The 24,205-nt window shown below is 38.9% G+C and overlaps 1 protein-coding gene across 2 annotated transcripts in view; it reads right to left on the bottom strand.

Annotated features, from left to right (window-relative positions):
- Positions 1 to 24,205, bottom strand: part of EXOC6B (exocyst complex component 6B) — a 723,575-nt gene that overhangs the window by 141,195 nt on the left and 558,175 nt on the right. For both annotated transcript variants that reach the window (XM_027554900.1, XM_027554901.1), the window contains exon 20: positions 23,631 to 23,704. In XM_027554900.1, coding sequence (XP_027410701.1) covers positions 23,631 to 23,704 — 74 coding nt within the window. The remainder of the gene's footprint in view (positions 1 to 23,630; positions 23,705 to 24,205) is intronic.

Genomic DNA, 24,205 nt, shown 5'->3' with positions numbered 1-24,205 from the left:
GTGTGTATGCCCAGCAGTGGGATTGCTAGGTCATAAGGCAGTTCTATTTCCAGTTTTTTAAGGAATCTCCACACTGTTCTCCATAGTGGCTGTACTAGTTTGCGTTCCCACCAACAGTGTAAGAGGGTTCCCTTTTCTCCACACCCTCTCCAGCATTTATTGCTTGTAGACTTTTGGATCGCAGCCATTCTGACTGGCGTGAAATGGTACCTCATTGTGGTTTTGATTTGCATTTCTCTGATAATGAGTGATGCTGAGCATCTTTTCATGTGTTTGTTAGCCATCTGTATGTCTTCTTTGGAGAAATGTCTGTTTAGTTCTTTGGCCCATTTTTTGATTGGGTCGTTTATTTTTCTGGAATTGAGCTGCAGGAGTTGCTTCTATAATTTTGAGATTAGTTGTTTGTCAGTTGCTTCATTTGCTATTATTTTCTCCCATGCTGAAGGCTGTCTTTTCACCTTGCTTATAGTTTCCTTTGTTGTGCAGAAGCTTTTAATTTTAATTAGGTCCCATTGGTTTATTTTTGCTTTTATTTCCACTATTCTGGGAGGTGGGTCATAGAGGATTCTGCTTTTATTTATGTTGGAGAGTGTTTTGCCTATGTTCTCCTCTAGGAGTTTTATAGTTTCTGGTCTTACATTTAGATATTTAATCCATTTTGAGTTTATTTTTGTGTGTGGTGTCAGAAAGTGTTCTAGTTTCATTCTTTTACAAGTGGTTGACCAGTTTTCCCAGCACCACTTGTTAAAGAGATCGTCTTTTCTCCATTGTATATTCTTGCCTCCTTTTTCAAAGATAAGGTGTCCATAGGTGCATGGGTTTATCTCTGGGCTTTCTATTTTGTTCCACTGATCTATATATCTGTCTTTGTGCCAGTACCATACTGTCTTGATGACTTTGTAGTAGAGCCTGAAGTCAGGCAGGTTGATTCCTCCCGTTCCATTCTTCTTTCTCAAGATTGCTTTGGCTATTCGTGTTTTTTTGTATTTCCATACAAATTATGAAATTATTTGTTCTAGCTCTGTGAAAAATACCATTGGTAGCTTGACAGGGATTGCATTGAATCTATAGATTGCTTTGGGTAGTATACTCATTTTCACTATATTGATTCTTCCGATCCATGAACATGGTATATTTCTCCATCTATTAGTGTCCTCTTTGATTTCTTTCACCAGTGTTTTATAGTTCTCTATATATAGGTCTTTAGTTTCTTTAGGTAGATATATTCCTAAGTATTTTATTATTTTTGTTGCAATGGTGAATGGAATTGTTTCCTTAATTTCTCTTTCTATTTTCTCATTATTAGTGTATAAGAATGCAAGGGATTTCTGTGTGTTGATTTTATATCATGCAACTTTACTATATTCATTGATTAGCTCTAGTAATTTTCTGGTGGAGTCTTTAGGGTTTTCTATGTAGAGGATCATGTCATCTGTAAACCTTATACTATTATACTTATATATATATATAATATACTATTATAAGCAACCTTATACTATAGGGATTTCAAAAAGCTGTTGATCAGTAACAGCTTTTTGAAATCCCTATAGTATAAGGTTGCTTATAATAGTATAATTATATCATATATATCATAGTATAAGGTTGCTTTGTAGAAAAGTTCATGTCTAAAAGGATATTAACCTGTCAGTACTTAAAACTAAAGCAAACATGTAGAGGTTACACTTTTTCCCTCAACAATACTTACTGAAGGCCTACCATGTACTAGGAATGTTCTAGAACTAAGAATAAAGTTGTTCACAAAATGGGCCAAATCTCTACCCTCATGAAATCATTTTCTAGTGAAGGGAAAATACATTAAGCAAGATATGTAAGGTACATACCAGAAGATAATGAATTCTTCAGACAAAACTAAAACAAGGAAAAGGATAGAGTTTTAATTTGGTTTTGATTTGCTGGTAGGGAGGCAGGGGTAGCAGGAGAGTGACATTACAATCTTAAATAAAAAAGGCCTCCACGTAAAGGTGAATTTTAAATGACTTGAATAAAGACCTGAAGAGAGAAAGTAGCAAACACTACAAATATGGAAAAGGGCCTTCTAGGAAGAGTTGACATCAGGTGCAAAGGCCTTGAGCTGGGCCTGTACCTGACATAGTGGAGAGACAACAAGGAGGCTGTCAGAACCAGAGTGGGTGAGGGGAAAAGCAGCAGAGATGAGGCCAGACAGTCAAGTGGGGTGTGTGTGTGTGTGTGTGTGTGCACGAAAATTCTACAGTAGCTTGTAGGTCATTAAAAGGGCTTCCCAGGTGGTGCGAGTGGTAAAAAACCCACCTACCAATGCAGGAGACACAAGAGACATAAGAGTTCTTATGACATAAGAGACATAAGAGTTCCATTCCTGGGTCAGGAAGATCCCCTGGAGGAGGGCATGGCAGCTGCTTTAGTATTCTTGCCTGGAGAATCCTATTGACAGAGGAGCGTGGTGGACTACAGTCCATAGGGTTGCAAAGAATTGAACACCACTGGAGCGACTTAACATTAAAAGAATTCAGGCATTTACTTAAAGTGAAATGGGAAATCATCGTAAGGTTTTGGACAGAGGACTGATATGATCTGACTTCTGTTTTGTTTCATGCTGGTCTGTAGGGGGCAAAGAATGGTCTGTAGGGGGCAAAGTCACAATCATGGAGACTAGTTAGGAAGTTACTGTAAGAATACAATGAGAAATAATTATTACTTCAATCACGAGAAAAATGATAGTTCTAAATGGCTGGTTTCTGGATATATTTTGAAGGGAGAGAAAACAGGGTTTCATGACAGACTAGATGTAGGAAGTTAGAAAAAGAAAGGAGTCAAAGATGACTTCAAGATATCTATTCCTACAAGCAAGACCAGAATTGCCATTAATTGAGGTGAAGAAGAACAGGTTCCTTACAGAAGGAACAGGTTTTTTTGAGGATGCCATGCTAAGTCACTTCAGTCAAGGCTAACTCTTTGTGACCCTATGGACTGTAGCCCACCAGGCTCCTCTGTGTGTTGGATTCTCCAGGCAAGAACACTGGAGTGGGTCGCCATGCCCTCCTCCAGGAGATCTTCCTGATCCAGGGATCTAACCTGCATCTCTTACTTCTCCTGCATTGGCAGGTAGGTTCTTTACCACTAATGACACCTGGGAAGCCTGGTTTTATGGGGCTGGGGTGAGGGGGAATCAGGAACTTAGTTTCAGGACATTTAAAATTAGGATATAACATATTAAGAGTTTTTAAAATATTATATAAGATGAAGATAGTATATTTCTGGCTTGGAGAATAAGGCCATATTTATATTTTCAATGCAATAATCACTTTGATTCAAAATTCCTCACTGCCTCAATAAGAATTATTTGTAAACTAGAAGTCATTCTAAAAAAAGATGTCAACCTTGTGAACTGATTTAAGAATTTGGATTGATATTCTGGCCTAATTTTGGAGCTCAGTTACAGGGGATACATGCATCTCAGAGGGATATAGCAAGGATGAAATACTGGATGGACTCTAACAGAACATTTGCATTGAGAAAAAATGACACGCATCTGGGCACAGAAATACAAAGGCATCACCTGATACTTGAACTCAGGTGCTCATTAAGGTTGGAGGAATATGACCAAGTGTTTCATCTAAGAAGTCATCTCTTGTTGAAGTAATAAGAATAATTTACCAGAAGAGGAGCTACTGTCTTTCTAGGTCGGCTTCCCTCATGACTCTCACTGTAGGAAGTGAAGCTCTTCCTATTTTGGGTCACAGGGACTACCGGTGACGCTCCCTTTCCCTATATTTGGTCCTACCTTCCTCAGGGCTGTGACCTCTGCACTTCATTTAACAGGACTAAAGTAAAGTGAAAATGAAGAGCATGGTGTGGGAGGAAAATAATGAATACTATTTATTTAAGGGAGTTTGAGTACAAATATTATCAGAAATTCAATCTAATTCCATTTACTTCTAAAATGGCACAAAACAATATTAAGTCAATGCATTCAGAAAGCAGTTATGAAAGCATAATACCTCATAGGAACTACGTTACCCACTGGAGCAGGGGAAATTTGAGGATAAATAAAAACAGAGATCCTGCCCTTGGTGAACTCAGAATCTAATGGAGAAGGCAGATGATTAAACAAGTAATTACAAAGGAATTAGTAATGAAGGGATATACAAAATGTCAGGGACCCAAAGGGGGAACAATTAAATCTGTCTGAGGAGGTTGGGAAGAATTTATAAAGGAGATGACATTTGAGCCAAACTGTGAAGGAAGGGAAGGAGTTTGTCACTTTATCAAGAGAGCAGTCTGTGACAGGCAGAGGGGGCCTAAAGCTTGTCCAGTTTTTGGATCAGGGAGGTGTAAAGAGTGGTCCCATTAGAGGTTACATGGGGAAAAGACAGGGAAAGGAGACTAGAGAGACAAGCTGGGACCAGACTTGTTTTGCTGGGAGTTTTTCATTTGTTCTCTGGGCAACAGAGCTCTTAGGCTTTATAAGCAAGCAAACGACCTAACAATAACTGTAGTTTTTAAAAATAGTAGGTAGCAGAATGAAAAAAACGAAATAAGAAATTTTTAATGGTAGCAGCATAAGACAGGTCAAGAGAAGAAGTGACAATAAAATAGTTTCATACTTAACAGAAAGTATCATGAACATAACCACTATCCACTTATGTTCCAAGTCAATCATTACCTCCTCCAATGAAACTGTCTTCTTTCACTACCATTTAATCAATCAGACAGTGAAGGAAAAGAGGTTCACACAGATAGACATAGGAAGTTGGAAAGAACTTCCTACGTTCTTCCAAGAAAACACAAGAAAAACCACTTTCTCTCTTTTAATGATTTCTATCAGAGGTTATAATGGAAGGAAAAATTAAATTAACAGCATCATATGGAACTCTATGTTCAAAAAAGATCCAGATGAACTGGATGACTACAACGGTGTGGTCAGTCACCCAGAGCCAGACATTCTGGAGGGTTTGGTCAAGTGGGCCTTGGGAAGCACTGCTATTAATAAAGCTAGTAGATGTGACAGAATTCCAGTAGAACTATTCAAAACCCTAAAGGATGATACCTTCAAAGTGTTGCATTCAATACACCAGCATATCTGGAAGACCCCACAGTGGCCACATGACTGGAAAAGGTCAATCCTCATCCCAATTTCCAAGAAGGGTAGTACTAAAGAATGTGCTAACCATCAAACAACTGCACTCATCTCCCATGCCAGTAAGGTCATGCTTAAAATATTGGATGCTAGGCTTCAGCATTATGTGAACCAAGAACTTCCAGCTGTTCAAGCAGAGTTTAGAAAAGGAAGAGGAACCAGAGATCAAATTGCCAACATTCACTGGATCATAGTTGAAGTTAGGGAATTCCAGAAAAACATCTACCTCTGTTGCATCAACTACACCAAACAAAGCCTTTGACTATGTGGATCATAATAAACTGTGGAAAGCTTTTGAAGAGATGGGAATACCAGACCATGTTACCTGAGAAATCTGTATGCAGGTCAAGAAGCCACAGTTAGAACCCTGAATGGAACAATTGGTTGGTTCAAGATTGAGAAAGGAGTATGACAGGGCTGTCTAATGTCACCCTGTTTGTTTAGTCTATACACTGAGCACATCATGAGAAGTGATGAATGAGTTACAAGCAGGAATCAAGATAGGCATGAGAAACATCAACAACCTCAAATATGCAGATATCTGACATACCACTCTAATGGGAAAAAGTGAAAGAACTAAAGAGCTTCTTGATGAAGGTGAAGGAGGAGAGTGAAAGAGCCGGCTGAAGACTAAATATTAAAAAATCTAAGATCGTGGCATCTGGACCCATTAATTCATGGGAAATAGAGGGAGAAATGGTGGAAGTAGCAACAGATTTCCTATTCTTGGGCTCTAAAATCACTGCAGATGGTGACTGCAGCCATGAAATCAGAAGACTGCTGCTTTTTGGTAGGGGAGCTATGACAAGCCTAGACAGTGTGTTGAAAAGCAGAGACATTACTCTGTCAACAAAGGTACATATATTCAAGGCTATGGTCTTCCCAGGGGTCACATAGGGTTGTGAGAGCTGGACTGTAAAGAAGGTGGAGCCCTGAAGAATTCAGTTCAGTTCAGTTCAGTCGTTCAGTCGTGTCCAACTCTTTGCGACCCCGTGAATCGCAGCACGCCAGGCCTCCCTGTCCATCACCAACTCCCAGAGTCCACCCAAACTCATGTCCATCGAGTCAGTGATGCCATTCAGTCATCTCATCCTCTGTCGTCCCCTTCTGCTCCTGCCCCCAATCCCTTCCAGCATCAGGGTCTTTTCCAATGAGTCAACTCTTCGCATAAGGTGGCCAAAGTACTGGAGTTTCAGCGTCAGCATCAGTTCTTCCAATGAACACCCAGGACTGATCTCCTTTAGGACTGACTGGTTGGACCTCCTTGCAGTCCAAGGGACTCTCAAGAGTCTTCTCCAACACCACAGTTCAAAAGCATCAATTCTTTGGCACTCAGCTTTCTTCACAGTCCAACTCTCACATCCATACATGACCCTGGAAAAACCATAGCCTTGACTAGACGGACCTTGGCTGAAGAATTGATGCCTTCTAACTGTGTTGCTGGAGAAGACTCCCAGGAATCCCTTGGACAGCTGGAGATCAAACCAGTCAATCTTAAGGGAAATCAACCCTGAATACTCGCTGGAATGACTGATGAAGCTGGAACTCCAGTATTTTGGTCATCTGATGTGAACAGCTGACTCATCGGAGAAGTCCCTGATGCTGGGAAAGATTAAGGGCAGCAGGAGAAGAGGGTGTCAGAGGATGAGATGGCTGGATGGCATCACCAATGCTATGGACATGAACTTGGACAAATTTTGGAAGATGGTGAGGGAAAAAGAGGCCTGGCGTGCCACAGTCCAAGGGGTTGCAAAGAGTCGGATACAGCTGGGTGACTGAGCAACAACAACAATGTAACTCTAATCACACTTGGATTTAGACCAGGGAAGCACATACACTACAAATGTTGTATTGACAAATTGTTAGCAATATATAATCTAAAAAGAATGATACACCTTCCTTTCCCTCTTAACATACATTCACTTTCAGTGATGCTGCTAATTCATTATTGTTCTCTTAAATAGAGCTTTGGTGTACCAGTAGATCCTGAGAACCACTTTCTTCCCATTGTCTCTCCAAGTCTCTTGTGGTCCCAAGTCACAGAATACCACAGACTATACTTGCGGTAGCTTTTAAAGTAGCCATTAAAGTAGCCAAAACATTATGACAGAGAACCTGCTATTTGTCTTCACCAGGCCCAAAGCATCAGAACTCTGGGAAGAATTTGATAGGTCTTTTCTGATTGATGTTCAGCTTAGGTGAATACCTGCACCTCAATCTTTAGATAAAATCTCTGGAGCATATTGTTTTTTTAGCATACTCTGGAAAATAGAGAAGTCACACCTTAGTTTTTCTAGCCAAGAGCAGGCTCATTTGATCTTTTTACAGTAACACTGGAGGTAAGCAATAGTTTGAACATTTTTTATTATTAGCATGGAATTAAATTTCACACACAATTTTAGAGACACCATAAATAGTGAATCTCAAATGCACTGGTCACAGAACACTTTTATAAAACTAAGTAAACAAAATAAAATTAAGAAACAAAATCATCTCCTACTGACCCATTAACCAAAAAGGCAAGAATCATCACTTCTAAAGGCTCAGCAATATTTCTCTCTTTCAAATGCCCGTAATGCTTGCACAATACTTAATTTGTCAATGATATGCTACTTTTTAGAAATATCAGGTTTATCTTTCCTACTAGATTGTAATAAGCTAAAAGCTAAATTGGAGATCCATCAAATCAGATTACCAAAAACCTATCACAGGACAGGGCACTGAGAACTGAAAACCAGACAATGGTAAATTCATGCCCTTACTGATGTTCATGGGCTACTCATTTTTTTAATGTGCAACATAAAAAAGACATGGAATAAAAAAATAAGAATACCCTCTTATACATATTGTGTTAACCAAACACTTAAAATTTATAATTTATAGACTCAATATTGAGGGTGCTGAAAAACTAGTGCATGAATACACTGCTAGGTGTACTTTAAGTTACTTTGTTATATGAACCAGCAATATATTTAAAAGCCATAAAAATGTTTTTATAACTCTTGCATAAAGAAATTACCTTAAGGAAAAATTCAGATTAAAAGAAGGCTTTATGTATGAACACATTATAATTTAAATATATAAAAAAACACTAGTAATAACATAAGTCCAAAACTGCTGCTGCTGCTGCTGCTGCGTTGCTTCAGTCGTGTCCGACTCTGTGCGACCCCATAGACGGCAGCCCGCCAGGCTCCCCAGTCCCTGGGATTCTCCAGGCAAGAACACTGGAGTGGGTTGCCATTTCCTTCTCCAATGCATGAAAGTGAAAAGTGAAAGTGAAGTCGCTCAGTCGTGCCTGACTCTTAGCGACCCCATGGACTGGAGCCCACCAGGCTCCTCTGTCCATGGGATTTTCCAGGCAAGAGTACTGGAGTGGGGTGCCACTGCCTTCTCTGAAACTAATAGTGACTAATTAAATGATGAGATACTGAAATTAAAAGACGCTTGCTCCTTGGAAGAAGAGCTATGACAGATCTAGACAGTATATTAAAAAGCAAAGACATCACTTTGCCAACCAAGGTCCATATAGTAAAAAATACGGTTTTTCCAGTAGTCATGTACAGATGTGAGAGGTGGAACATAAAGAAGGCTGAGTGCTAAAGAACTGATGCTTTTGAACTGTGGTGCTGGAGAAGACTCTTGAGAGTCCCTTGGATGTCAAGGAGATCAAACCAGTCAATCCTAAAGGAAATCAATCCTGAATATTCACTGGAAGGACTGATGCTGAAGCTGAAGCTCCAATACTTTGGCCACCTGATGGTAAGAGCTGACTCACTGGAAAAGACCCTGATGCTAGGAAAGATTGAAGGCAGGAAAAGGTGGTGACAGAGGTTGGATGGCATCACTGATTCAATGGACATGGGTTTAAGCAAAGTCTGGGAGATGGTGAAGGACAGGGAAGTCTGGCGTGTTGTAGTCCATGGGGTCATAAAGAGTAAAACACAACTTAGTGACTAAACAACAACAACAAAATTGATATATTCTTCATAATAAAAGCTCTAAGCAAATTAAGAATTAAAAGAAAATTTCTCAACTGATGAGAAGCATAAAAAAACTTACACCTATCATTACATTTAATGGTGTGAGATCAAATATTCTCCCACTAAGATCAGGAATAAGCAAGGAATCCGCTCTCAGCACTTCTATATAAGATTGTCCTGGAGGTCCTGGTGCAACTAGTCAAGTCAGAAGGCATCAATTGGAAAGGCAGAAGTAAAACTGTCTTTATTCACAGATGCCATAACTGTCTACCTAGAAAATCCCAAAGATGCATAAAGTACTATTAGATATAATAAGTGAGCTTAAAATTTTTGATATTTAAGATCAACATACAAAAACCAATTGGGTTTCTATATACTAGCAATTTACAATTAAAAATTGACATAAATCAATAGCTTTTAAAATGAACATTAAGTACTTTGATTTATTCTAGCAAAGTATGTGCACATTATCTGAAAAAGTACAAAGCACTGATAGAAGAAATCAAAGACACAAATACATGGAGAGACAGGCTATGTACATGGATTAGAAGACTCAATATTGTCAGAATGTCAATTTTCTCCAAAGTGACCTATGAATTTGGTAAAATCCTAGTCAAAATTCCACCAAGAGTTTTTTTAGTAGGAATCGACAAAATGATTCTAGAATATGTATGTAAAGGACCTAGAGTAAATAAACAATTTTGAAAAAGAAAAAATACAGGAGGACATACCACATTGCCTCATTTCAAGACAATATAAAAGCAAGATCAAGACAGAGTAAAACAACAGACACACAGATGAACAGAACAAAGTATAGAGTCCAGAAATAGAACAGTACATCTATGGTCAACTGACTTTTGATAAAGGTTTCAAGGCAAATCAATAAAAAAAGTATGGCCTTTTTAACAAATGGGGCTAGAAAACACATACATTCTATATAAAAATATGAACCTTGACCATATTTTACATTACATTGAAAAATTAACTCAGAAAGTATGAACAGAGATGCAAATGTAAACAAACAAACGAACAAAACAGAACAGTCTTATGGACTCTGCGGGAGAGGGAGAGGGTGGGAAGATTTGGGAGAATGGCATTGAAACATGTAAAATATCATGTAAGAAGCGAGTTGCCAGTCCAGGTTCGATGCACGATACTGGATGCTTGGGGCTAGTGCACTGGGACGACCCAGAGGGATGGTATGGGGAGGGAGGAGGGAGGAGGGTTCAGGATGGGGAACATATGTATACCTGTGGCAGATTCATTTTGATATTTGGCAAAACTAATACAATTATGTAAAGTTTAAAAATAAAATAAAATTAAAAATATATATATATATAGGTATATGCATCTACATAAATAAAATGTGGGTTTTTAAACAAACAAACAAAAAAAAAAACCAGAACCCCGAACTGTATATAACAGTCCTAGAGAAAAAACAGGAGATAATCTTTGTATCTTTGGGTTAGGTAAAAATTTCTTAACAAAGAACTTCATGTTCTACATTATGCACGAGCCATAAAAGAAAAAATTGATGTCACTGTGAACTATATTTTATTCGGGTAAAAATCTCAAACTTTTGAAGAAATACTGTTAAGAAAATTAAAAGCTACAGACTAAGGAAAAAAGTTGCCAAACATATCTAATAGAATTGTTAATAAGAATATGTAAAAATCTTTTACAACTCAATAATAAATATTTTTAAAACTGGATGAAAGATTTGAACAAATATTTCACAAAAGAAGAAACACAGATGTCAAATAAGTACACAAAATAATGTTCAGCATCAACAGTCATTACACGAATGCAAATAAAAACCACAAGATACACTATATATACCTATTGGAATGTTAAAAAATGAAAAGAAAATTGACACTATCAAATGTTAGTAAGGGTGCACAGCAACTGTAACTCTCAAGTATTCTTGGTGAAAATGTAAAATGGTAAAGCAACTTTGAAAACAGTTCGATGGTTCCTTATAAAGTTAAACATATACTTACCATATGACTCAGTAACCCCACTCCTAAGTACTCCAGAGAAATGAAAACACATGTCCACATAAAAACTTTTACACATATCTTTATTGTGGGTTTTTTTTTTTTCATAATATTCCCCAAACTGGAAAAAATCCAAATATCTACCAACTGGTGAATGAGTAAATAAATAATCCCCATTACAGAATAGTAGTCTGTAATAAAAATGAAGAAACTACTAATATATGTAACAATATGAATGAATCTCAAAAGCATCATGCTAAGTGAAAGATGTCAAATGAAACGTATGGGTCCATTTATATGTATTATTCCTTTTAAGTGGCAAAACTGTAGCATCAGAGATCAAAACAATCACTGTCAGAAGCTGAAAGTAGAAAGAAGAGACTCACTGCAAAGAAGTATAAAGGAATTTTTTGAGTAATGGCAATATTCTGTATCTTGATTTTGGTGGTAGTTACACAATTGCACAACTTGGTAAAAATTTATAGACCTGTATATCTAAGAAGGATGAATTTTTACTACATGTTAATTATGCCTCAACAAACCAACAAACAAATAAAAGACTGTCACACCAAGTGTTGAAGAGAATGTGGAACAACCAGAACTCTCATTCACTGCTGACAGGTATGGAAAATGGTACAACCACTTTGGGAACGAGTTTGACCTTAAAAAAATAAAGTCAAACATATACTCCAATAATTCCTCAAGGGAAATAAAAACATGTATCTATGCAAGTACTCCTTGTGTTCATCAGCCTTATTTACAATAGTGCAAAATTGGAAACAAAATGTTCATAAGAGGTGAAAAATCAAATAAAGTACAATATATCCATATAAAGAATATCATTCATCAATAATAAGGAAGGAATGAACTACTGATACGTCTACTCCATGGATGAATCTCAAATATGCTGTATGAAATTCCCTTTCTGGAATTTTACATAAATTCTAGAATTGGATGTATCAGTAGTTTATTCTTTTTATTGATGAGAGATATTTCTTTAATATAGGGCATAGCATAATTTATTCACCTGTTATATTTATGAACTAACCTATGGAAACATTTCTTAGTCTATAAAAATGAAGATTTTATAGCTTATAAGATTAAAAATGCTGGAGTAAGCACTAAATAAGATATTGTAATTACATCACAGTATTTGGTAAGCGTATAATCAAAGATAGTTGGAAACTACATCTTAGCGAGGTCAAATAATTTGCCAATATCACAGCTAGAAATCCAGGTCTTCTTGATTCCAAATTTCTTAACCATTATGCTGTCTTAACAGCCACCATAAGGTTACTGTAATTTGCAGGTACAAGAATTTCCTTTTCCTGATGTTTAAGGAGTTGAAACAAAGGGAGACACTAGAATTTTAACAGGCCAAAAAAGAGTTTTCTTTCTCCATACTTAAGAGGTTTGGAAAAATAGACTCCAGAAAGCTCTCTGCTAACCTACTGGGAACAGATCCCAAATCTTGGATTGATTGGGATCTTGCCTATATAACTAGTCAAGAGCCTGGTTTTCTTTTCCACTGGATATTCTCAGCAAATGTTACAGTGTAAAAATACCAAAAGGGAACATCAGAGGCTATACTAGGAAAGTGAGCTGTCCTTTGACACCAATACTATTCAGAAGGGCTTCATGCCCAAATTTAACATTTCATACATAATAATTCCTTGGTCACATCTTAAAATGCCTTATCATTTCTTCCTCTCCACATTCTCAATGGGTTATTTGGCTTCTGAAATCAACAAAGACCAAAACAAGAAATAATCCTGTCTAATCAAGGAGGGACTACTTTACGAGGTGAGCATCCCGTTGATATAGCTGTGTGATTGTGTCTGAAATTCCTTTGCAGCTCCCTGCTTGCTGATAGGTGTCCTACAAAAGGCTCCTTCCTGTACGGCTGCCTGAGTCAGTCGTTCCTGACTGTCTGTTTGCCTCAGTGCACTCACTCTGGCGTGCGTCCCACTGTAGTTGCTTCTTTCACTTGGTTCCTGTTCCATCTTTGTTTGCTTCATTGAACTTGACACTTTAGACAGCACTTTTGGTTCCCGATCTTTACTGATGTCTGGTTCCCCTTTCATAGTTCATTCTACTTCATTTCTTTACCAAATCCTGGTTTCTGAACTTGCCTAATAAAGGGTTTTAACCTTCAGATCAGGTTCTGGATGTTCTCTTTGTTCCTTGTTCACCATGGGCCTATGCTTGTAATGGTGGCTCCCAGAGAGCTAATTCTCTTACAGTTATGGGGGCTTCTTTCTTGGCAAAATGAAATATGCCCCAATTCCCCAAATCTAGCCCTTTGCTGTCACTCTCTGCTGCCCTCCAGCGGCTACCAGTAGGATACACTCTACGACCCCATGGACTGCAGCCCACCAGGCTCTTCTGTCCATGAGATGTTCCAGGCAAGGATACTGGAGTGGGTTGCCATTTCCTTCTCCAGAGGATCTTCCAGACCCAGGGATCGAACCTGGATCTCCTGCACTGTAGGCAGATTCTTTACCAACTAAACTACAAGGGAAGCCCTGTTAAAAATTAGTTTCAAGAAATGGCAACCCACTCCAGTATTCTTGCCTGGGAAACTCCATGGACAGCGGAGACTGGTGGGCTGCAGTCCATGGGGTCACAAAGAGTCGGACACAACATAGCAACTGAGCACGCACGCACTGGCTCTACTGCCCTCTGGCCTGTGAGTGTCCTCTAATAGGACACTAGACAGTGTAGTTAATGCAGATGAGCTTTGTGTTGGGAGCTCACCAGGCTGCAACTCAGCCAGCACTACCAACAACAGCCTCTGACTCCACTGTTACTCCCAGGGAAATTCATTGGTGATGACTTTCCTGTCCTTTCTCTTGAAGATGTTATTATCTAAGAAATTCACAAATTCCAGGTTTATGCATATGCATATCCACACTGTGTTGGAGGTAAGGGAGAAATCTGTTCTGAGGCTTGGCTTGCTGAGAAAGTAGAGAGTGGTGCAGTGCCTTAGGTCAGCCTAGTAGCTAGTCTCACAGACTGCCTAGGTCTTTTATGATTTAGCATGAGGATCACAAATGTGGTCTATGAGCCAACGTAGAAATAACCATGTGGCTTACTATGCTACACTTATTCGCTATTCACATAAGAGTTGAAAGGGAATGAAACTAGCCTCTGAACTGACATATTTCACTATGGGGCTATCTGGAGTGATGCTGGCACCATGCCCATATTAAATGTTACAGAGATTTTACTGGACCAAAGGAGTAGGAGGATTGTCACACACTATAGACTCACTCTTCTGGAAAGGCTATTCTATACTTGGGTAGAACCTCTAGCTGGCAGATCTCTCTGCCTCCAGTTTAAAGTGGGAAGTAGTGGACAACTCTGTTGACCAGCTTTAGATTAGATGAGCCATCTAACCCAGGACTGTATCAATATGAGTTGCCAGTAACAATGGAAAACGTTAGCCTAGCCAGCTTGTAAGTCAAAGGCCAAATCCAATGTATTATTTGTGGGAAAACACATCAAAAGCCTGGTGTTTTATCTCGTGCTACCCAAAAGATTGTCCACAACCCCTCTAACTGAAGGTTCTTCATCCATTGCTTATTTCCATGTATCTGTCATTAATATCCTATTATTAATGATTCAGCATTTTGGACACACAAACTACCTACAGGAGGAGGCCCTTAAAGAAGCTAAGAGGCCTCTCCACCAAGCACAACTGTGCAGAGAGTTTCTGTTGCCTAAATTTTTGCTAAGTAGATATGCCTCCTCTCAGAGGAAAAGCAAAGCCCCTGGCAAATACACAGTGGAGCTCATTAACCCTTCCCCCTTCCCTTCAAGGCCCCAACTATTCTTCACTTGAAAAAAATCATTGAGGAGTCTCCTTCTTCTGAGACTACCATGGTCTCAATGCGGTGAGGATCAACCAGTAATATTTGTTCCCTCTCCTCTGACTCCTGACCTCCTGAAATGATTCCATGAGACTTTAAGAAATTAGACCTCTGAATTGCTAAAATGATCTCCATAGAGAGAGGTTAATAAATAGGAAATGGTTTTCCTAACACGCTATAATGTTATCTGGCCCATTAAATATCTGGGTCTTTTCCTAGTTCTTAAGTGATTCTTTATACGATTTTCTATTACCAAACAGTTGTACTCTACTTGGATATTATTTCATAAAACCCTGGTCTAGAAAAAATGGGTTCTGTGTTAAATCAGAAATGAGCCCTAAGACAGAATTTCTGAGCTCACCTCCTCCCCAGTTAAGAGGCTGGTCTAGGTGAGACAAAGTCTCAACAGTTCTAGAATAAATTCTCCAACCAACCAAAAGCATTCAGTAAATCCTAGAATGTATGACATATTACTGGCAATTCCTTCTGTAAAGCTGCTGTGACAGCTCTAGTTAATACTGTCGTGAGGAAGGTAAGGAGATATATCTGGTTTGCAAAAGCTGCAGCCACACTGCAGCAGCTGAAGACCTTATTCACCTGTGCCCCATCTGTGTGTATGCTGATCTAGCGTTGACTTAGCTGAGGTCAAAAGTCTAGCTCAGTAGAGTCTATTCTTGGAAATATTCCCATTTTTACTTTCTTTTTTTTTTTACAGAACCAGACCCAAAAGGGCTTCCCTGGTGGCTCAGCTGGTAAAGAATCTGCCTGCAATGCGGGAGACCTGGGTTCGATCCATGGGTTGGGAGGATTCTCTGGAGAAGGGAACGGCTCCCCACTCCAGTATTCTGGCCTGGAGAATTCCATGGACTGTATAGTCCATGGGGTCGCAAAGAGCTGGACATGACTGAGTGACTTTCACTTACTTACACTTAGAGACCTAAAAGTGTTAGCTTTCTCCTACTTCAGAATACAAATTATTTGCTGTCAGAACCTCCTTTAAGGTTAGAGGTATCACTGTGAAGGTTATAAGCATCTGTCAAAACAACTTGGGCAAAAGAATTTTGTCAATACAATTAGAAAAACCTGCCTTCAAAAACCAAAGGACTATTTTTTGAAGTATTTCAAGTTAACTATCTTATTTATGCCAGGCTGCCAACCATACCTAAATACTCTTTTGTGAAAGCCTGCTTATCAATATGCAACAGACTTCACCTTGTCCTGGGGATCTTTACAGAAAATTCTGCAGCTGTCCCTAAAACTGACCAATACAGCATCAATACAAAAAATAGATTATCTAGACAAAATGGCATTCTCTCAAAGCACCAGGGTCACATGAAGAGAGATTTTTGGAAGGCCAGAACATTAAAAAGGCCTATTTTACAACCATGGGCAAACTATACCAGAATATAAGCTCCACAAGGGGATGGATCATATTTTATTCATTATCCTATACCCCCTATATCACTATACCCACTATAACAGTGCTAGGCATAGTGTTGAATGAATGAATGAATAAATACTTTCTGATTAGGGAGGTCTATATTAACATTCAAGTGCTTGCCATGGTTATATCAAAACATGGACTATAGCCTGCAGGAACTTTTAGTAGCTCTGTATCAGCATAGATTTGTGAAGGTGTTCCAATATATTATTAATACTACAACCTCTTCTAATCAGCAAATGCCTTTGGGATATGATAACCCTGGATTTCATTCCTGAAATGACATCTACCTACACTGTTGTTTGTCACTCAGTCGTGTCCAACTCTTTGTGACCCCCATGGACTGCAGCAAGCCAGGCTTCCCTGTCCTTCACTATCTCCCTGAGTTTGTTCAAACTCATGTCCATTAAATTGATGATGCCATCGAAACATCTTATCCTCTGTTTTCCCCTTCTCCTCCAGCCCTCAATCTTCCCCAGCATCAGGGTCTTTTCCAATGAGTCAGCTCGTCACATCTGGTGGCCAAAGTATTGGAGTTTCAGCTTCAGCATCAGTCCTTCCAATGAATATTCAGGGTTGATTTCCTTTAGGATTTACTAAATTTAGGACATACTGCATTGATCTCCCTACTGTCCAAGGGATAGGTTACATATGCTATCATATTGGCTGTGCAGATAATCTTTTCCTAGATAATTCAATTAATGTCTTAAACCATCCTTCCAACCCCACCATTCACATCATTTATATAAATGACATCTTCCAATTTCATGGGTTATCAAACTATTTGATTAATAACTCTGGTGTAGATGACTCCCTGGAGAAGGCAATGGCACCCCACTCCAGTACTCTTGCCTTGAAAATCCCATGGACAGAGGAGCCTGGTAGGCTGCAGTCCATGGGGTCGCTAAGAGTCGGACACAACTGAGCGACTTCCCCTTCACTTTTCACTTTAATGCATTGGAGAAGGAAATGGCAACCCACTCCAGTGTTCTTGCCTGGAGAATCCCAGGGACGGGGGAACCTAGTGGGAGGCCGTCTATGGGGTCACACAGAGTCGGACACGACTGAAGCGATTTAGCAGCAGCAGCAGCAGACTCTCAGTTTTATAGGTCATTATTAAATACCCACAAACTATTTCAATTGAGCACCTGGAGAGTATTTCTACTGACCACATTACTGATCCACACACTTCAATACTAGAGGGTTAATACACCACGGTCTCTATTTTCCTCCAACAGGAACATCCTTTCAGAAAAACTTTCCCCTATCTATCTACACCCACACCTCCCTTCTTTACCATCACTTACTGACAACTGCTCAGTAAATACATGGGAAAACTACAGGCTACCACCCCTCCCTATTAAGAAGTACATGGGGGAGATGGCTTTCTTCCAGTTTAATACTGGAAGAAATGATCAGTGATGAAGACTGATCCTTGAGGCCTTTCATGCCTGTCCCCTAGCCTAGCCTCCTAATCACCTAGTTAGGGGTTGTTTAGTCTGGTTAGGGTGAAATAATATAAAATAAATTCTATTAAGTATCATTTTGATATATGCCATATTAGACAAAAGCAGTTTTTTGATATAAATGGATATTCTACTGAGGCTAAAATATAAGTGATTATAAAGCGAAGTTAGGATTTTTTTCCATAAGAGCCAACAGCAGTCAAGCAAAGGGAACATATTCCTCTTAATGGAACACTGTTCATTAAACTTGAGGGTAGGCCAAAAAAGACAGAAAGTAAATATAATAAAAAGACAAAATTTTATTGAACAGGATCAAGATAGGAGGGGAAATAAAAGGGGCAGTTCTACGCAGTAAGATTCTTGGGTGGTTCTCAGGTTTCCCTACCTGATGTTGGCTAACTTACTGATTTTGCCTCTATATCTCTAACAGGTATAATACCAGAATTTGTTCAATATCTCCAAAGAAATTTACAATTATTTCTTTTAGGTCCTATAGTTGTTTTTAAGGCATGTTAAGTGCCTGCAATGGAAAGGCACTGTGTTTACTTTAGACAGAAGGTTTAGAAATTGGAGAATAACTGGCCTAGAGGGAATGTCACCAACTCAATCTAAAAAAAGCCACAGATATCTTGGGATGGCTTTGCTGTTTAAGAGTCGTTGCCAACAAGCTCCATTCAGGAGATCTGATGCAATGTCACAACCTAATTCATTCAGCTTTATAAAACTTAAGTATATTGGAAGTAAATAATTGTTGATGCCAAAGAACAGAAAATAATGTGACATTGCTAAAGAACACATTCAAGCCTTTCCCTATTGGTCAGAAATGGAAGGTGAACAGCTAAAAATTAAATAAATAATGTAATAATTATCAGGGGAAATTAAGACTCTCATAATGAAAGGAATAACAGAAATGTGAAATGTTTCAGGGTAGCTTGTAATAAACAGCATTTGATGAGGAGATATGGAACATAAAAAAAGAGGTCCAAAAAGAAGCTGAAAAGTAAAAACAAAGAATAAAGAAGAGAAATTAAGAAAATGGTATTTAAAGAGATGAGCTTAATAGTTAAAGGCAGAAAGACAGTTAGATCCTGGTTAACAACAAACACACAGACACATGCACAGATTTTTCCAAACAGTACTTAAATCCAGCTATTCTTGATTTAACTCTCCTCTCGGTTTAACTCTCCACCTTTTCCATGAAAAATTTTATACTGCCAAGGCCTACAAAGACCTCTCTACTTCATGGCCTCTTTTTGTACTTAGAGATTCAATTTTGCTCCTGATTTGCATTGTTTATTTTGCATCATTATATAAAAGTCATATTCCAATGAGACTGTAAGTTGGAATCTATTTCTCTATTCCCTGAATTTGGGCTGCCCCTATCTGTGACCAGCTCTAGCCAACAGAATGCTGAAGAAGTGATATTTCAAGTGTAGGCCTCAAGAGGTTTTCACATCTCCTCTTGCTTTTCCAGAACCCTGCCAGGATGCCATGTGAAGAAGCCTGGCTTGGGCAGTTGGTTAGAGAGAAATCACAAGGAGCAGAGAAGAGTCAGCTTAGCTAAGGCATCCTGGATCAGGTAGTCTGCAGCCACTCTAGTAGCTCATCTCAAAGTCTGATGAGCTCAGCTGAATCTGTCCAGTCTGTAGAAACATGAGCTAAATAAATGATTCCTATTTTAAGCCAATATGTTGTGGGGTGATCTGTTATGCAGCGAAAGCTGTTGAAATAACTGAAACACACACAATGGTTTTAGCTTTCCAATGAAATACTTACTCATAGTGTGCCTTATACTAGAATCCAGTATTTGCCGTTCACCGCTTTGCTATTAGAGTGTATTATATCCACTGTCTATTCCCACAACACCTAAGTTGTAATTTGTTCATAGTAGGCACTCAGAGTTTGATAGACTGAAATGAAAATCAACTAAAGTTAAAATTCTGGTGTTCATTGGCATTATTTACTTAAACTCTAACAACAGAAGAAAATACCAACCATAGTACTGTTTGAGAATCAAATAACTACTGAGGATCTGCTAGTGGCCTTGAGTTGCTACTTTCAATTATGAACCATTAAGGGACAGCAACTATTAGTACCTAGAATATACATGCTACTTCAAGGCAGTTAATAAGTGAGCCCTTAAGCTGACCTTCTCAATATTTAGGATTAATCCAAATTTTGGATTTTAATAGAAATATCACACATTTGATACATGGATGTGAAATTGTACTGCAATCCTTTCATGAGCTTCAGAATACAGAAAATATAAAGTGTAAAAGAAGAAGATTTTGATTTGCACTGCTGCTGCTGCTACTGCTAAGTTGCTTCAGTCGTGTCCGACTCTGTGCGACCCCATAGACGGCAGCCCACCAGGTTCCCACGTCCCTGGGATTCTCCAGGCAAGAACATTGGAGTGGGTTGCTATTTCCTTCTCCAATGCATGACAGTGAAAAGTGAAAGTGAAGTCGCTCAGTTGTTTCTGACTCTTAGCAACCCCATGGACTGCAGCCTACCAGGCTCCTCCGTCCATGGGATTTTCCAGGCAAGAGTACCATTGGGGTGAGGTGCCATTGCCTTCTCCTTTGATTTGCACAAATTTCCATTAACAGCTGGTTTTCTAAATCCACAAACCTGACAAATGACTTATGTGTATAAATATGCTTTAATTCTGAAGTGTTTTACAAATGTAAAATATCATGAAATCCTGTGTATTCAGAATGTCATTTCACTTTTTTCCTTAAGAAGTAGAAAAATCAGAGTAGACAGGATGGCTCAGAAAGGATAAATAGTTTTGCTATCCACATCTAATTTGCTTCCTAATAAAATTCTATGGCTTTCAAATGACACTCTGTTATTATAGTCTGTACAGAGATGATTTCATCAAATATTCTATGTTTTGAATATTTTCAAAATTATAATTCAGTTGATAGTCTGAAACACTCTAAAGCAAAAGGACATGAAAAGCATGATCAGCATGAATATATTCATAAACCAGAGAGCAAAATAAATTCAATGACAGTAAAAGAACATCCTTGCTGCACTGAACGGGCACAAATCCCCCTTTTCCATGGGTGCATATATGTATCCTATAACATGCTTTAATTTCTTTCTTTAACTTCAGCCATTTCTGATCAATACTGTTATCTTTGACTTATAAGGAACATAACAGTCAAATCAAGTAGTAAGGTGGATAATTGAGTCAAGACATTAAAGGTTTAGACAGGCTAAATAAATAATGAAATGACTAATTATTAAGTAACGATTTAATGATTAAAATCTGGTTTGTTAATAAAATGTCTTAAAAGGCAAACACTGTCCAAAGATAGCGAAACCTTCAGCTGTGGTGTATAAAATCAACCACGTAAGAACTAGATACAGAGTGGGTAACAATGTTATGTGTGAAAAAGATTCAATTACTAGCAGATGGAAGCTCCATAAATCAGGATACATTTACATGATTTTTAAGATCAGCACCCAGCGTAGCCCCCAAAATTCTATAACTCTTATTTTAGGAGTCCAAAGAGTGCAGGCAAAGGGACATATATTAAAGGACACCTAATCATGTCTTATTTGAAAACATGCTTCCAGGCTTTCTATTTATAATCTGAACATCTCTTATAGTTCATAAACTGCTCCCTTTAAAAACAACGCTCACTTTAATTAATTTATGAGAATGACTAAGATGAACTACAAAGAGAGATGCATTTTCAGCATGGGATGGGGAAAGATCATTTTTGTCACACTGATTTAACCTACCTGAGGTTAAATAATGCTAATAATGAGCTAGGGAAGTTTTTCATATGATCTAAGAAGAATTTAAGCTGCCTTAATAGAGACAGACATAAATAGAAATTAAGTGATAGATTCAATAGGAAGAGGCATACTCTCATGATTCAGTGAGTTTTAGAGTTTTTTCTACTCCTAAAAATTTCATGCAAGGAACTCTGAGAACAAAAATGTAATAGAAAATAGGAACTTAAGCATAAACAACAGTGCTCACTGAGAACTCACAAGTATTTCAGCATTCATCCCAGCTCAGATCCACCTTATTTTGGCTGTGCTTTCTAACTTACTCCTTTAGTTAACATTTTCTGTGAACACCAGTCACTTTCCATAGGGACCAAAACCACAAACTTGAGAGAATTACCACACTTCCTTTTCATGAACAGTGAGAAGAGAAAATTTTTTCCTTGGATGTGTTTTTCCAATGAAATTCAATTTCTGCTTTCCAAGAAAAGCCAATTGGCTCAGAAGTCTCTGAGAAAGAACAGTGTGGGGATAGTCAGACAGATACCATACCACAAAACTCCAAAGCAAAATCCCAACCTTTCAGCCTTAGCATCAGTCAAGGGGTTAAAACCTGAACGCCTCAGTTGAGTTGCTGAATCCACAGGTGGAAGGTCTAAAGGGTGGAAAGAGATACTCAGCTCCATTTGGGACCATGCTGAGAAAGCCTTTATGTTTAAGAGAACCCCCATCTCAACTCCTAAATATTAAGTTGACACACGTTTCTGGGACACAGCCTGAATCCTCAAACTTTGCAGGTCTATAGAGACACAATTTTCTGTTTTCTGCTTAACAGGGCTTTCCAGAATTGTCATCAGATGACAGATTACACCACCCATCCACAAGGATTCAGGGGTAGCTCAAGCCATCCATTATGGGTTAAAAGCTGTGCTAGCATGAATCGAGTCACAGTGGTAAGGAGACTACCAATACAAGGGGTCCTACAGCTTTAAGAAATACCCTGGGCATCTAAAAGTTCTCAGAATGCAAACTTTGTCAGCTCTGAAAACAAGAGGCACTGCATCATTATGGCAGGAGAAACAAAGCCAGCACCCTTTTAAAAACAGACAAAAAAAAAAAGATTGTTTTAATAGGAGAGAAGCATCAGTCATTGATTCTTACTTCATTCACACTTTCTATCCAACCCCATCCATCTTCAGAGTGAAGAGATGACAGAGCCCAGTTAACCCTCTCCCTCTGTCGGCCCCCACCCATACTGCTCCTCTGTACCAAATCCACCAAGACCCACCGACCCACCCTTTTCAATCTGCAAGCAACAGCTCTACAGAATGACTCTGTCTGATGGGCTTGCAAACCTCAGGTATACCTAAGTACCCGCTTTCATCACACTACTTCAGTAGGGTTACCTGTCAGGTTATCATGACTGTTCAGGGCCTTTACTAGTCATCTACAATGACCACTCAGTCACTCATGGCTGACCACATTCTACAAAGGTGGGGATGAGAAGACTTAAGGGAACAGAAAAAAAAGTCAACAAACCAAATCAACAATCCAGAATGTAAAATATTTCATTTTTATTAACTGTTACTGCCCTCATTATCTGCAAACAGAAGTTCTCTAAGCAGGCAGTCTGCATCAGTGCACCTGCTTAGCATCAGTTTGCTGAGTTATCTTTTCTGCTGTGTCTGCAAAAGCCAACTATAGCACAATGGGTCACATCACTTGAGGGTCACTTGAGTCCCACTACATTCTGGGGCCCTCCTTCCACCTCCTCCCTTTCCTTCCATCCACAAAACCTTTAACTCCACCATAGCTAAGGATCCCAGATAGCTAAATAAAAGAGGTGGCCTCAAACACAGGGAAAAGCCCTTAGGTCTCCAGTGTGAATCGCCAATGCCAATGCCCCTCCCCTCTCCTTTTCCTTAAGACCTGATGGTCTTCAGTCACACATCTTAAAAGAAAAACAAAAAACAAAAACACAAAGACTTACTTGTCTCAAGTCGATGAAGGCCAACTGCAGCGTGTCCTCCTGGAACCCAGGCACCGGGCCGGATCTGGCAAACTCTGTGGGAAAGAAAAGAGGATAAAAAGCGCCTTTAACTAACCATGGACAGGGAGATTGGCAGACGGATGACAGGGAAGACAAGAGAGGCTGGGGGAGAGGAGGACCAAGCTTCTAAGGAGTCATGTCTCTCTCCCTTCAGCTTCTTTGTTTGCCCTTCAAAATTCGTGTCATCAAAACACCATTAATTCCAGCATCCTGACAGCAAGGAAACTGTACTAATTCGACCTGAAATTTATTCCCATGAGCCGCGCTGGGCTTCAGAGTATTTGTTTTGTGAATGGACAAACAACTTGCAAAGGAGGAGGGAGTGGGGGAGAGAAAAAAGTTTTTCCTCTCAACACAATAAAATCTTCAGCTGTGAAACTCTTTTCAGTTCCGAAAGCTATTTATATTTTAGATCGCTGAAGGAATTTTCTAATTTCACGCCTGTCACCTCATTCCCCAAGCATTTATCAAAAAATATTCCCTGCCACATCATTAATTATTCCCTCACTGATTAT

Source organism: Bos indicus x Bos taurus, chromosome 11, assembly GCF_003369695.1.
Source record: "Bos indicus x Bos taurus breed Angus x Brahman F1 hybrid chromosome 11, Bos_hybrid_MaternalHap_v2.0, whole genome shotgun sequence".
Lineage (NCBI taxonomy): Eukaryota > Metazoa > Chordata > Mammalia > Artiodactyla > Bovidae > Bos > Bos indicus x Bos taurus.
Note: the sequence above shows the minus strand (reverse complement) of the source record. Positions and strands in the feature narration are given on the sequence as shown.